Below are 16,377 nucleotides of genomic sequence, written 5' to 3'. Positions count from 1 at the left end.
TATAGTTCTTTCTGGCCATGACTTAAGGACATAAATGATTCTATAGAATGTATAGAAATTAACTGAATACATCCTAGAATCTAATCAGTGAACTTGGCTCCATGAGTCAAGTTTTACACTCCATTATTAGTCTGTAGAATGCAATGTGATGACACTTTGGGTATGGAGAAAGAAGAGAACTTCTTGTACTTGTGTACAATTTATGAATCGCTAAGCATACAAATATTGGTTCGATGATTATCATTTTGTTGTTAGGGATTTGCTATTGAGTAAGTGAAGCAAGAAATAGATGACTAGTTAAAGCCAAGCATAATGTCTCATTCCTAAAAATGCAGAGTTTAGGAGGCTGAGGCAAATTCAAAGCAAGCTTAAACTGATAGTGATATTCTTTTTCAAAAACAAAGACCACAAAGCCTAGGGGCATAAGTCTGTAGGTTCCTGTCATTATTCTTAGGTGCAAAACATCCAAGAACATCCACCAGCCTTAGGGTAGTGTCAGAGTATGGGCCTTATTTGGAAGTTATAAAACTAGACTTTGAGTCCTGAGTCTGCAGCATACCGGCGGTGCTCTTTGACTCTCATTTATCATTTAATCTCTTTAAACTAGGCTGCAGCATATCCAAGCCTTTTGCCTTTAAAGATAGGCTAAATTTCTCCTGAGGAATGAAGTCAGGAGCTGGGGAGCATATGAATCCTGAAATGCTTTTTCCTGATCTGGGAATTTACTCTGCATTATCATCAGCCCTCGAAAACTTAAATTGAAAAAAATCAAAGGTTTGTCATGAAACATGAAATATAAGGTGGAAAAACACCTAATGCATGTTTGATCCAAGATAAAAATATTTTCTGCATTTTTGTCTAGATCTTATTTATCACTCCTACATACCCGTTTTTCTTTTTCTTTTTTTTTTCTTTTTTGGTTTTTTTAAGACAGGGTTTCTCTGTATAGCCCTGGAACTCACTCTGTAGACCACTCAGAAATCCACCTGCCTCTGCCTCCCAAGTGCTGGGATCAAAGGCGTGTGTCACCACCACCTGACATACTCGTTTTTCTTTGAAAAGTTTTTTTTTTTTTAAATTTGGTAATTCTCTTTCTACTTTTCTGACTGTAACTGCTCAGAAAGAGGGTAACACCTAAGAATCAGTTACTGCTTGGTTCAGCTCAAGTACTTGACATAGAGCATTGTCATAAGAATTAAAGGGAATAATGCTAGGAGATAACAAAATACATGAAAATATTGGGGAAAATGTTATTGTTGCTAGAATTGTATGACAATCCAAAATGAGTAAGCCACCAAGTAGTAGGGCAGCCTATCAACTGTACTCTGCCTTTGCCTTACAGAGGAAAATGGAAAAGGGCCTATTCCTTTATAGTCTATCCCTGGATTCTTTTTCTTTTTGCTGAACATTAACAGAAACTACATTAAGGTATCTTCATGTAGTAGGTTTTTGTTTTGTTGTTGTTTTGTTATTTTTTAATAAAACTCTACTTACATTATCAGTATTATTCTTGATTGGTAGTTTATTGGTTGGTTGACTTTTATGGTACTGGGGTTGAACTTGGGGCCTTCCACATGTTAAGCAAGTGTTCTTCAACTGACCTTATTGCCAGCCTTTTAAGGGTATATGAGAAAATGCTAATGGAAATGTTTGAATAAAATACTATAATTCTAAAAATAATGAAACGATGTATAGTGACACATTCCTCTAATCTTAGTGCTCTGGGGCCTGAGGATCAGTAGGATCATGAGTTTGAGGCTAGACTGGATTATATAGTGGAACCCTAGCTCCAAAACCAAAAGAATTTGTAAAATGCTTTTAGATTCTCCCAGTACTTATGCATCTAGAAAAAGGCGCATTTATAGTCAATAGAATAGAAATGACAATATTTATTTAACAGACTTGTACTTCTGGTTTTGTTAATTTTTTTGCTGTTTTTTTCTATAACACACAGTATTATCTTGATTCAATTTGCTCATCTCTATACAAATAGGCAATTGAAATTCAATGTACATGTATATATTTTCTAGTATCCACATTGGGCTTTAAAGATCCTTTTAAAAACTGACTGTGGGGGGGCTGGAGAGATGGCTCAGAGGTTGGGAGCACTGACTGTTCTTCCAGAGGTCCTGAGTTCAATTCCTACCAACCACATGGTAGCTCACAGCCATCTGTAATGAGATCTGATGCCCTCTCCTGGTGTGTCTGAAGACAGCTACAGTGTATTCATATACATAAAATAAATAGATCTTAAAAAAAACTGAATGTGGTATTGCTTTCCTGTAATTCCAGCACTGGAAAACCTAAGGCAAAGGGATTGCCTACAAATTGGAGGCCAGCCTGATCTACATAATAAGACACTATCTCAAAATATCCTTCCTCTCTAGGCCCAAAGAATTTTCAGTTTTTTTGTTAAAACAGTCATCTCCACCCCCATGTTTAATCCATATATCCAAATGTTAAATCTTTTTTGGACCATAGTTAATAGCCCTTTCTCCCCTTTGAGAACAGGAAATAACTGAGATATTTCAAACCTAAAACTTCGGTCTTCCTTTCCCACTCCTCTTTAGTGTGCTTTCTTAGACAGCTGTATGAAGGACAGAACTATGTTTACCCCAGAACAGTCTTTAGTCCTTCTCCCCAACAAACACATCTTTAATATATGGCATTTGCTCCACCTCATATAGTCATATGCCAGACACAATATAGTACTCTAATCTGGTATTCTCAAATGTTCTCATACACTTTTGTTCAAAACCATCCTAATTATCTCCAATAGAAAGAATGAAGACTTGCAAATAATTAGTGCTAATATCATATAGAAGCTGATATAGCCTAACGTTCTCTAACATTTAACTTGAAAGTATAATTACTTGTATATTTTCTGTTTACTTGATAAGTCAGCAAAGAATAATTTTGTATATTAATTCGAGAGATTCGGATATGCTATATTAAGATGATTTGCTTCCTAATGAGAGTCATTCTGGCTAACAATGTGTTGTCTATATTTACCTTAACAGGAAGAAGGCAGTATCAAAGAAATTGCAATCACACATCATGTGAAAGAAGGACATGAAAAGGCAGATCCTTCCCAGTTTGAACTTTTAAAAGTATTAGGGCAGGGATCATTTGGAAAGGTAAGTCATAGTTGTGTGCTATAATCAAAGTTTATAGAAATTCCATAAAAGTAGAAAGTAGAGTGCTAATCACACAAGGCTAGGAATAGAAGGAAGCTAGATAATGGGTACTAACATTAGATACATAGAAGAAATGGGATCTAATGTTCTATTACACAGCAGTATGACTATAGCTAACAACAATTCATTATATATATATTTTATTAGAAGAGAAGTTTGGAGCTTCTCAGTAAAAAGTTAACAGTTTGAGAGCATAAGATCTTACTATGTAGCCCAGGCAGGTCTTGAACATACAATCTTCCTGCTTCAGTCTCCCAAGTCCTAGGTATCATAGGCATGTGCCATGACTCAGATATGGTCAGTATAAATTGCATAGATTTATCAAATTGCCACATTATGCCCTATAAATAGTTATGTATCTATTAAAATATACAAGATGGTGCTGGAGAGATGGTTCCGTCATTAAGAATGTTTTGCTGTTCTTTCAGAAGACCAAATTTGGGTTCCCAGCACACTCATTGGGCAGCTCACAACTACCTGTAACTCCAACTAGCTTCAAGTGCTCAGACACCCTCCTCTCTCCTCTGTGGAGATGTTCACAGCTTTAGACATAGATAAATATAAATGAAAAATAAAAATAAATATTTTATAAATAACAAAATGTGGGGTGTGTGTGTGTGTGTGTGTGTGTGTGTCCTAAAGAAAGAGATAGCTTATAAGATTTAGATTAAATTGGGAGGCAGAGGCAGGTGGATTTCTGAGTTTGAGAGTTCGAGGCTAGCCTGGTCTACAGAGTGAGTTCTAGGACAGCCAGGGCTACACAGAGAAACCCTGTCTCGGAAAACCAAACAAACAAAAAAAAAGATTTAGATTAAAAAGTTACAAGGATTATTTCCTGCCATCTACTCCTCTTGGGTGTATTTGCTTCTTTTTGTTCTAGAGCTTTCAGTGTGCTGTCAAGCTGCTAGTGTATGCTCTCTCCTGTTTCTTTTGGAGGCACTTAGAGCTATGGGTTTTCCTCTTAGCACTGTTTTCATTGTGTCAGATTTAAAAGGAGTTAATGTTTTAGGTTTGTAATCCTAGCAACTAGGAGGATGAAACAGGATGATTGTCATGTGTTTTGAAGCCAGCCTAGGCTATATAGTGAATCCAAAGCCAACTTAGACTAGAGCAAGAACCTTTCTCATGAAAAAGATTTCTAGAATTTGTGGATGTTTTATCACATTAGAAAACAAATATTTTATGAAATGCTACCAGTCTTTTTACCAGCAACATTTTCTTTTATATTTTTTACTAAGTATAGAAAAGATGGATAGAATTACTCAGAACTGCAGTAGAAATCTTAGTAAATTGGCAATATTCATACTCATCTTTAAGACTGTCCTTTCTTGTTACCCTGCTGGGGTAGGTGTATGGACAGGCTGGTTGGTTTTTTGTTTTGCTGTGATTGGGAGGTTGAGCTTAAGTCTTCAGGGCATGACAAGCAAGCACACTATTGCTAAACTGCATTCCCACTCTCTTATTTTTTTAAATAATTAAAAATCACAAGCTATCACCTCCTCCTCTTTTTGTATACAGTCTCCTCTTTTTGTTTTTATTGTTTCAATGATTGTTTTAAGATAGGGTCTCCCTCTAGCCCACACTAGCCTTGAACTCCCAATGGTGCTCCTGCCTCCACTTCCCAAGATGCTACCATTTGATTTTTCTAGACAGAGACTCAGTGGGGAAAAAAAGATATTCTGAGATTGCACTCAACTTTGACAGTACAGTCCTTCCTTACTGTAGCTGTCCAGTGGCCATGGGCGAACTGGGTTCACCTGAAAGGAGGGCTGGGGATGAAACAGACGGAGAGGAGAGAGAAACATGGAACCAAAGCAAAGTTCTCTGATCAAGGCTCAAAGTGTAATATTCAGCTCTTGTGTATATAGGGAAAGCCCCACCTAACCCATCCTTTGTTTCAGCTGGATTATCTTGCAGATTATGTTAAGGTCACCGGGCAATCTGTTCTTCTAAATTCATGTAGGAATTTGCACGTGCAGCCAAGGTGGTTGACTCCATCTGTCACAAGGTCTTTCTGGCCTGCTCAAGGCTGGGGAAGGGCACATCTTACCACCTCTCTCTTTAAAAAAATGTTATAAAACCTTATTTTTTTTAAAAAAAAAAAAAAAACTCTAAAAAGCCGGGCAGTGGTGGTGCATGCCTTTAATCGCAGCACTTGGGAGGCAGAGGCAGGTGGATTTCTGAGTTCAAGGCCAGTCTGGTCTATAGAATGAGTTCCAGGACAGAGAAACCCTGTCTCAAAAAACCTAAATAAATAAATAAATAAATAAATAAATAAATAAATAAATGTTGGAAGATGTCGTGATCTATACGCATCAAAATGGCATTAGCAGATCTCTCTTGTATATTTTATTGTAGCTGTTTAGTAGCTCGTTGCTAACATTGATAATTTGTTATGGTTGTTTAACCACTTGTAAACATAGTGCTATATAGATTAATCTAAATATAGACTCAATAGCCAGGAGACTATAATGGTTGTAAGTTTAATCCCTAGATCAGCCAGACTGAACTCATTTTTTCTTCTACTTATCACTGTTACTTAATCTCTTGAAGCCCTGTTTCCTGTTCTAGCATGTCATTAAATATGGAAGTTCATTGATGCTGGATTCTAAACAGCCAGCTCTTTGTACTACTCGATAATCGGTTTTCTCCGTGCTCCTGTATTAATTGTAAGTCACATGCTGGTGACATCACAGATTTATATTTCCAACCTAAATTTTTTCTCCAAGATCTGAACTCTTTCCATAGCTACTCCTCACCCCCACTTGCCCCCATTTATATCTCAAAGGCATTTTATTTTATGCTTGGCATGTCTCAGACCAAATTCATAATCTTCTCCCCCCCCCCGCCCCAAACCTCTCCTATTTCAGTTTTTCTCTGTCACTATGAATGGCACAGTTAAACAAGTCAGAAACCAGAGGCATTCTTACCCTCTTTTCAAGTCTGTTTCTTCCTCCCTTTCCTTCTTCACTTCCCAGTCCCTACCATGTCATACACCATGCCAACCAATACAGTCTGTCACCAGGCCCTGTTGATTTAGTAAATAGTTTTGTAATCGTATGATCCTATTCTCCCTTGCCACCTCTCTAGAATATGCTGCCTCTACCTTTCCCTGGTCTAGTCAAAGAGTATTGCAAGAGTATCTTCCAAAAGAATTTTAACCTCAAATATGTATAAATTAATATTGTACCCTCTTTAACTTCTCAGCTGCCTTCCTTTGTTTTTATGGTAAAGATAAATTCTTAAAATTGCAGAGGAGTTCCTCAGTCTAACCCATAGCCACCTCTAAAACACCAGGTTTTATACTTTTCATCTGTGTTCTGACCCCGTTGGCCTTTAGTTTGGGCCTAAGCTTTCTTCACCTGGTTGGCTCTGGAGCCTGTGATCTTCGAGAAGACAACCCTGCCACCCTACCTGTCATTCTTCCTTGTGATACACTCTGTGAACATTATAGACCTCTACTTTTTTACACTGACTGCAGTTGCACTTACTCATTTGCAAAATTGCTTGTTAGATATCTCTCCTACTAGCCTAGATGTTCCATGAGTAGCACGATGCATAACAGCTAATTCTGAAAAACATGAATGAGTCATAGCGCTGACCTCACTGGATTATGGTGAGAATTAAATGATATAAAGCCAAACACATAATATCTGGCATTAACCATATTGCCATACTGTTCAACAAACCCAAATAGATGAGTTTATTTTTATACATTAGGTTTCAGGGAACACAATATTTAAGTTCCAAGGAATTCAAATGCTTATCCCTTTATTTCTGTAAAAGTACTTTAAATGCCTCACTATAAATAGCAAACATTAAAATAGGGTGTCTTCTTTCTTACTCATCCTTAAAGGCCAGTGTAAACCAAGGAAACAGGATGACCTGTCAGAGCCTATAATAGCTGCGTGGGCAAGTGAGGACTCCTGCTGCTCTCGCCGAGCTTGGCGGCTCACTGGCTTAAGGAAACAGTTAAAGAATTCCTTAAGCAGGAACCCAGAACTCAGTATCTGGGTATCTGACCTGGATCTCTCGTTCCACTGTGACACCAGGCAAATGGTTTCACTTCTCCAAGCCCTGATTTGGGCAGCTATAAACTGGCATTGTTTAGTGGGCCTACTTCCCCAGATTGTCATGATACTGCACTGCAGATGCTTCTGAAGGCACCGTGGAAGTTCAGAAGTGCTAAAAGTCATTAAGAAGATGCTTCAAAGAACTTGAACAAGTTTAAAAGCTGTATGAATTTCCGTTTTAGAATGGAATAAAAACATTGAAAGGACAATCTCCTAATTAAGTTTACCCAATTAGAATATATTTTATTCATAGTTATTACTAATATCTGATTGCCTTTAACATTTGAGCAGCAGTCTATCTTAGAACCACCCTTATTTAAAGAAAAAATGCTTTTCTCCTCCTAGACTGGCTCCCCATAATTGACTAAAAGAACTGTTAGGTGGGGCTTAGTGCTGGCAGAGGGAACACAGTACAAGAGAGCAGCACATCCTGCTTCTGGGACTCCAGTGTCAGATATGGTGCTTTTCATTACTCATTGGCTTGTACTATTTTGCAAAACAATAAAATTTTACCTTGCCTGAGAATCAATTAGATAAATTATTTTGAGATTTTTGTATTAATCACATAGAGTGTAAATCGGATCATTGAAAGCTGACCCTAAACTTAAATCTTGATTGTAATTACTTCTCTTCTTCCCACACATAGCAGCTCAAGAACACTGCTTTCAGTCAGGCATGGTAGTGGCTCACATCTAGAATTCTCAGCAGTTGGGAAGCTGAGGCCGGCAAATTAGTCTGAGTTCCACACCAGCCAGGGTTGTGCAGAGTAAAACCCAATCTAAAAAAGCAAAACAAAACATAAAAAGGAACACTGCTTGATTTGAAAGAATAGGTAGAGGAAATAGGTGAAAATTCAAGTTCAGAAGCTGGAGAGATGACTCAGTAAATAATAGCACTTACTGCACAGGCATTGAGGCCCTCAGTTCAAATCTAAAACGCCAATGTAAAAAAACCCAGTATGGCCCTGTGCATCTATGACCACAGCACTATGAAGGGCAGAGACAGGAAAGTCACTAAGGCTTGCTGGCTTCTGTCTCAAAGGGATTAGGTAGAGAATGATAGAAAAGGACACCCAACATCTTTCTCTGTCATATACTACATGTACATACAAACACACACATACTAAATTTCAGGTCTATTTTACAGGTCTATTTAATATAGAGTGGGAAAGATTAAGAATGTAATAGTCAAAATGAGTATGATGTGTTGATAGTGTTTGTGTTAACCATATTATAGCATAACAATGAGTTATTTAAGCAACATCTTATTTATTTTGCCTAAACCCCACACTCTTTTCAAAATATCTTCAAATATACAGAAATTGAAGATGCTAAATAATAATCCTAGGCCTCATTCCTCATATTTTGATGTATATGATGGTTTGCTGGTTAAAAGGTGAAAAGGAAGTATTTTATTAAATATTTGACTAATATTCTTCATTAGCAATGTTTTAAATTTCTCTCTCTACAAGTGACATAGATGTATGTATACTTTTCATACACGAAAAGACTCTTCGTCTGTGAATAATTGTGTCAACAGAAGTTTGTCACAAAATGCCCCAGTGTTAAGAATTTTGATATGGGCAACTCAGAAGGGTCCACTCCTCCCTGAGGATTCATAGACAGTTAATGTTTGCTCAGGAAGGGAGGCAAATATTTTTAGTAGTGTAGCCACTGGTAAGTTGTCCGTGCTCCCATGAGCAACCCTAATAAAACTCACTGGCTCACCATTAAAAAAAGACATGAAAATAAACAACTTATGAAGAGGACAGTGGCAAGAAGGTAATGGAGAAGGTGAATATGATTTTTTAAAAAACTAAAGAAGCAAGAAATTGTGTTGTGGGCCTGGGGCTATAGCTCGGTAGAAGAGTGTTTGCCTAGTTCGAATGAGACCTTAAGTTACAACCCTAGCACCCAGAAAAATTGAGGGACTCAGAAGAATTTTGTTTTGATAAAGCAGAGCCAACATTTCCTGTGGTATACTTTAAATGTATGGAGTTATTCTCTAGCTGCTATATTTATAGTTGAGTTTTTTGTCTTATCCTGTATATTACATGCTACTTAGGAACTGGCAAACAACAAAATGAAAAGAAAAAACTATCCACTTACATTGAAATATCAATCTATAGCTACTGTTTGAAACTTCAATATTTTGGACAAAATACATCTATATTATAGTAGAATATATATGTGTATATATGTGTGTAAATGTATAAGTGGGGTCTTGCTGTAATAAAGGAATATGGTTTGTAATTCTTTGAAATGTTTATTTTCTGTCGTTTAAATATAGGTTTTCTTAGTTAAAAAAATCTCAGGCTCTGATGCTAGACAGCTTTATGCCATGAAGGTATTAAAGAAGGCCACACTGAAAGGTGAGTGCTGCTGCTATTTTCATGTTCGTGTAACCTAAACAAACTGAAAGGGCGCCATAGAAGTCATGTGACCCTGATGCTACTTACTAACATTCTGAATTGGCTCTTGTTAGCATCTTTAATTTAGACTGGCTTTTAGTGACTTTTTCCTACTGGACTAAGAGTCATATTACTGTTAAGAGCAGGACTTGCCATGGTAGAAAGGAAGGACTATAAATTCATTTTGGGCTTTAGGCAAGTAGAAGTTGAAAAGATCAAAATGGGGTTTGATTCATTTTCAAATATTTAGTTGAATGTTTTTGGAAAATGTACTAATTACCTAGATGCAAAATAGCTTTAATTCTTTAGTATTTTGTCATTCTGACCTGTGGTATCCAAACAAGTTTCTGACTCTGATTTTTTTTAAAATGTAATGTACAACGCGAGTCTGGTAGGTAAAGAGACATTTAGAAGAGATACACGTAGATTTTAAATACTTCAGTCTTCCTTTTATTTACTAGTACTGCTTACTTTGCCACATCTCTAGTTTCTAAATAGTTGAGGTATTGATTCCTAATGTCAGGGGAGTTTTCTCTTAAGTATACATGTAATTCATATAGCATTAAAATACCCAAGAAAATATCTGTATTGATCACTTATTATTTCTGGTGTTCCCTGTCATTCATTGTAGATATAATGCCAAGAAATTTCACCATGTTCTAGAAAAAAATCATCCTCCTTTGCTTTCATTTTCTTGTTCTTTTTCCTGAATACATTTTCTGCCCTATATATACTTTATTTCTGTGGCATTACCACTTACTTGATTCTTGCTAGAACTAGATGACTAAAGTTTTCAGTATCTTAACTTTTAATTCCTGCCTTTGAAACTTTATACTCCTGAATCCCCTGTCATGAATTCACATAGGTAGAGCTCTGACAGTCAGTTCACAAAAGCAAGAGAAGTTTCTTGTTCTTATAGTTAACAAGATTTATGTTGTATATAATATTTGAAGGAAATTATAAAACTGAAAACATAAGATACTTAAAAAGGAAATAAATACCCAAGTCCTACAAGAGAAAGCTATTGTTCCTATACCCTTTTATCTTTCTAATTAACTAGCTCAGCATCCAGATTCCAGTTGATTTGTCCTTAAAACTTAACAAAATGAAGACTGGAGAGATGGCTCAGTGATTAAGAGTACTGGTTGCTCTTCCAAAGGTCCTGAGTTCAGTTTCCAGTAACCACATGGTGGCTCACAACAGGAATGGGATCCCATGCCTTCTTCCCGATGTCCTGATGTCCTCTTGTGGTGTGTCTGAAGATAGCTACAGTGTACTTAAATATGTAAAGTAAATAAGTATTTTTTAAAAATTGAACAAAATGAGGCAAAGTTTTGCTTGAAAAACTTACCTTAAAGAATATTTTGGGGCCGGGCGGTGGTGGGGCACGCCTTTAATCCCAGCACTTGGAAGGCAGAGACAGGCGGATTTCTTAGTTCGAGGCCAGCCTGGTCTACCGAGTCAGTTCCAGGACAGCCAGGGCTACACAGAGAAACCCTGTCTCGAAAAACAACAAAAAAAGAGAATATTTTGGAAAAGAAAAATGAGAAGAGAACATCTCTGTCCAATATTAAAGCTTATTTGCAGCAGTGATAATTTGGAAAAATAATACAAATAAAAATACTAAAATATATATTAAATCTCATTAACTCTGTCATAAATATTGAGTACCTGGTAGTCTAGATGCTAAAGCCAGTAAGTGCTACAGTGGGAAAGGGAAATAATGGTTTAACAAGTTATTTTTAAATATTTGAAAAACCATTAGTCTAATTTCTAAATCTTACACCATAACAGACTTCATCCTATCTAAATTTCATAATTATTTAACATAAAAAAATCAGAAGGAGATGTACAAATTTCAACAAGCAAATTGACAATAAAAAATTTTAGAGACTGCAGAGAGGATTCAGTGGTTAAGACTAGTAGCTGCCCTTGCAGAGGATCTGTGTTCTAGTCCCACCACCCACATACATTGTGGCTCACAAGTAGTTGTAACTCTAGCCTAGGAGATATGATATCCTTTCTAGTCTCCTTAGACATCAGGTACAAATAGGGTACCCAGACATACATACAAAATTTTGCTGAATACATAAATATTTTAATTAACCTTTCATATAATGTAAAATAGTTTTAATAGGGAAGAGAAAATAATTAGGCCTCAAATATTGTATTAATGTATGAAGTTGAGGTACTGGGGTGATGGGTTAGTTTATAAGTGCTTACTGGAAAAGTATAAGGACCCAAGTTGGGATCCCAGCACCTACACAAAAGCCCAGTGTCACCACATGCATGCCTGTAACCTCAGCGGTTTAGGACAGAAAGTGGAGAATATCTGGAGTTCTCTAGCTATAGGTTCAGTGAGAGTTCCCATTTTAAGATAATGAGGCAGAGAGTGGTAGAGCAGGACACCTGATACCTTCATCTGGCCTACAAACATGCATAGGCACACACACACACACACACACACACACACACACTCACACTCACGTATGTACATATACCACATATATATATACACACTCTTACACAGAAAGAAATACAAATACAGAGTTGGCTAAGGTGTTTCTACTTGCTAAATCTGGGGTAGTTTGACTACTACAATAATTAATAATAGTAATAGTTTATTAAAGAATTATCTATAGTTAATCTATAAATTAATAAAGAAAGAAAATCTCTTGCAGTTAGTAAATGTAAAACTAATGGTAAACGTAGTTGATAAGACATACTATTACAACCTATGTAAAGGACATTAAGTAAAAGTTACTAAGGAAGATAAATCTTTTAAGTAGGGGCTGGAGAGAGAGTTCAGTGGTTAAACATGCTGGCTGCTCTTCCAGAGGACCCAGGTTCAATTCCTAGTAGCTAACATGGTGGCTCACAACCATCCCTAACTCCAGTCTCAGAGGGTCTACTGCCCTCTTCTGACCTTTGTGGGCACTAAGCACACACACACACAAGTAATGCAGAGACATAAGCAGGCAAAAGGCCCATACACATTAAAAAACAATAAAATATTTTTTAAATCTTTGAGGAAATGACTTAAAGGCTTAAAATAGAAATGTGTATTAAATAATATGCATATTTAAATGCATACTAAATAATAGTGAGTTATTTAAGCAGCATCATTAGAAAGCAGTTTTGCAATAAGTACAAAGTTATTAATGCTGCTGAATTAACCTGAGGAAATAGCATCAAAATGAGTTCTTGTACTTGAAAATATTTACAGAAACATTTGTGTGTGTGTGTGTGTGTGTGTATACATGTGTGTGTGTATATATATAACATTATATATATATATATATATATATAATGTATGTATATATAAATTAATGTTTGGAAAATTGACGTATCATGCTTAATAGAAAATAAATGTTGAGCACTTGCTGCTCTTCCAGAGGAGCTAGGTTCATTTCCTAATATCCAAGACAATTCAACTACTGTCTGTAAGTCTAGTTCCAAGGGATTCGACTGCCCTCTTCTGGCCTCCCTAGGAACTGCATGAATGTGGGACATGGGCATACAGAAAAACCACTCATACATGTAAAATATTTGCCAGTTCTTTGTATGTAAGCAACGTTTCGTCTCCAGAAGTGTATAGATAAAATCTTCTTTACCCTTGTGTCTTGAAATTTATGGAGTAGTATCTTTTGGTGTGTAATGTAAAATTTCATCATACTGCATGTAGGGTGTTTCCTTTGAAACTAGGAACTCACATATTCCAATTTTGAGGAAGTTTTTTATTATGTATTCTTTATTTTGTAACACTTAGTCTTGGTGTATGTTGTGCTTCCTATATGATTTCCTAAGTTTTATTATTTTTATCCTTTTTGGGGTTCTAGCTTTTGTTTTGTTTTAATATTTAATTTTGTCTTTTGTTTTCTAGGAAATTTCAAACAAAATTTATGTTAATAATTGCTCAAAAACATAAAATTAATGAAGTTGGTAATTCAGACATGCCAAAGAGAATCAATAAAGTACTTCTTTTAAGTGAAAAGTTGACATGAGAACACACTCAAAGAACTTTATTTGTTTTTATCTTTTACTGTGCCTAATATGTAAATTGAATTTTTTCATAGATCTGTATCTGTAGGGTTGGTATTTCGGTGATTATAGGCATCCATGAAGTGTCTCAAAATGTAGCCCTTATATCTAAGAGCTTTCTACTATTATTTTTCTATTAATGTCCTTTTGGTGGGGCTCTAGGAATAATTAACTCATGTTTACCCAGAACTCTCTTTCCATTTCAAAGTCTCTACTAAAACACTGAGTGGGATTAACTAGAAGTTAATGACATTATATCAATTTAATGGGGAATTAGATTGGTCTGTCAGACTAAAAGACTTTATGCATCATTACTTAAAACAGTTTTCTATATATGGTCCTAGAAATACAAACAGCATTTTTATTCACTCTCATAATCAAGTCAAAGAGATTTAAATCTAATAACTGTCAGAGAAATCTCACTTTGCCATCTTGAATAAGCAATAACACTTTAGAAGTTATCTGATTAAAAAAATACTGTGTGTTCTGGAGACTTATTTAGGAAGAGGTTAGGAGAAGAGGGGACAAATGAGATTAATAGAGTAATGAATATAATAAAAATATGTTGCATGTATAAAATGTCATAAGGAAACCCATTATTTTATACAGTGACTATATGATAATAAAAACTAAAACATGGGGCTAGAGAGATGGTTCATCCATAAAGAGTGCTGACTGCTCTTCCAGAGGACTGGTGTTTAGTTCCCAGAACCCATGTCTGACAGCTCACAACCTCTTGTAACTCTAGCTCCAAGACACATGCACATAGACACACACACACACACACACACACACAAACACACACACACCCCCCACAAATAGGTAAATAAATAATATTTTTTTAATTTTAAATAAAGTGTGAATAACCAAAATTCTAGATTATAGAATTTTTTTATATAAAGAAAAAGGACCAAGTTAGTGGTACTATAGTTCTGTCTGACAAAATAGAGGAATTTGTTAATGACATAGAGAAAGTTATCTCCATGACTAAGGTAACTCAAAGCTACTAAGCTGTAGTTCTTCATTCCTAAATGAGTCTTCTTTTGTTGAGTATGGTGATGCCTTCCTGTAATTCCAGAACTCAGGAGGTAGAGGAAAGTATCTCCAGTTCAAAGCTACCACAGGCTACATACTGAAACCTTGACTAAAAAAGAAAACAAAAAGCTTTTCATTGTGGAAGAATGGAAAGGGTACATGCAATGGATATGTTGGTGTGTGTTTTTACTATTCATTAGGCAAAAGAGTGTACATTTAAATGATGTATGAACTTTGTGTACTTTAAGAGCTAGAATTTTAGAATTCAACTTTCACAGGAACTAATCACAAATGATATAGTTAACCATAATAAGGAAAAAAATAACTTAGACCAGGCTAGAAGAGAAATATCAGCCTGCCATTATGATAAGGTTCATTCACATAAAAATAAACAAGCCTTGTTAGATACAATAAGGATGACAAGATAATGAGATCATAGATTGATAATTAATTTGATACATTAGCTGAATGTTTCAAAGGCAGAGCTGCTGCCAACAAGAGAAATTGATTCCTATTTCTGACTCATTAATTTCAGTTGGGTGGAAGATAGGATGGAGAAAGCTGTGGATATCATTATTATTACATGTTTACTTCATGTATGTGATGGGGGCTGTCCCAGGGGTCAAGTGTGGAAGTCAGAGGACAACTTGCTAGAGTTCGTTCTCTCCATCCGCTGTATGGTTCCCAGTGATCAAAGCAAGGTTATTGGGCTTAGCAGTAAGCACCTTTACCCACTAAACCATTTCTCAGTGGCTCTTTCTTGTTTGTTTTTTCTCCAGGAGTCTTATTGCTGTTTTTTTACATATCTCTTTGAGAATAAATCTAACTTAGTTTCACCTTGTCTCCTCCACCCCATCTTTCTTTTTTGTCTTAATCACTAACATAAATGTTGAAAGATTTTGTTATTGATTTGGTTCGGTTTAGTTTAGTTTGTTTGGTTAGTTGGGTTTTTTTTTTTTTTTGAGACAAGAGTCTTGTGTAACACAGGCTAGTCTCAAACTCACCACAGAGCTGAGAATAGCTTTGAACACCTAATGCTTCTGCCTCTACCTCTGAAATGCTATGATTACAGACACATACCACTATATCTAACTCTCAGAATGTTTTCTGATCATTTACTAAGTTCTCACACCTCCCCTATATTCTGAGCCCTTTGATGTACTTCTTGCTCTAATGCCAGCTTTGCTCAGGAAATGTTTATTTCTGGAAAAGAATTTTGCCACAACTCCAAATACTTCCCAGCATTTCGATTTATCATGAATCCGAATTCTCCTTGGGCTATTCCTCTGTTCTGTTTGCACACTGATGTAGCTCCTTGCAAGTCATCATTTATGCTTCCATGCCTACTCAGGTGCTGGTACTCCTTAGAACACATGCCACTGGGAGAGTCTTAAAGCTTGTATCCTAACCATGCCTCTTCTTCTAGACTTCTAGTCTTCCTTTACAAGTAAAACTGATCTTGCCTTTCTCTGAACTCAAGTAATACTTACCACTGGTGAGAAACTTCTCCTTAATCATATTCACACTACTGCTCTTTGATATAATAATGATAGTAAACATTACTTAAATACTTCTTACACACTAAGTTTTAGTTATTAACTTTATCCACAAACTCAACAGT

General features: G+C 36.1%; 1 protein-coding gene across 4 annotated transcripts in view; it reads left to right on the top strand.

Annotated features, from left to right (window-relative positions):
• Window positions 1–16,377, top strand: part of Rps6ka3 (ribosomal protein S6 kinase A3) — a 109,648-nt gene that overhangs the window by 50,762 nt on the left and 42,509 nt on the right. For all 4 annotated transcript variants that reach the window (XM_028772675.1, XM_028772678.1, XM_028772676.1 and 1 more), the window contains 2 exons: window positions 3,021–3,137; window positions 9,560–9,641. In XM_028772675.1, coding sequence (XP_028628508.1) covers window positions 3,021–3,137; window positions 9,560–9,641 — 199 coding nt within the window. The remainder of the gene's footprint in view (window positions 1–3,020; window positions 3,138–9,559; window positions 9,642–16,377) is intronic.

Source organism: Grammomys surdaster, unplaced genomic scaffold (assembly GCF_004785775.1).
Source record: "Grammomys surdaster isolate TR1022 unplaced genomic scaffold, NIH_TR_1.0 217, whole genome shotgun sequence".
Classification (NCBI taxonomy): Eukaryota; Metazoa; Chordata; class Mammalia; order Rodentia; family Muridae; genus Grammomys; species Grammomys surdaster.
This window is presented reverse-complemented; position numbering and strand designations above follow the sequence as displayed.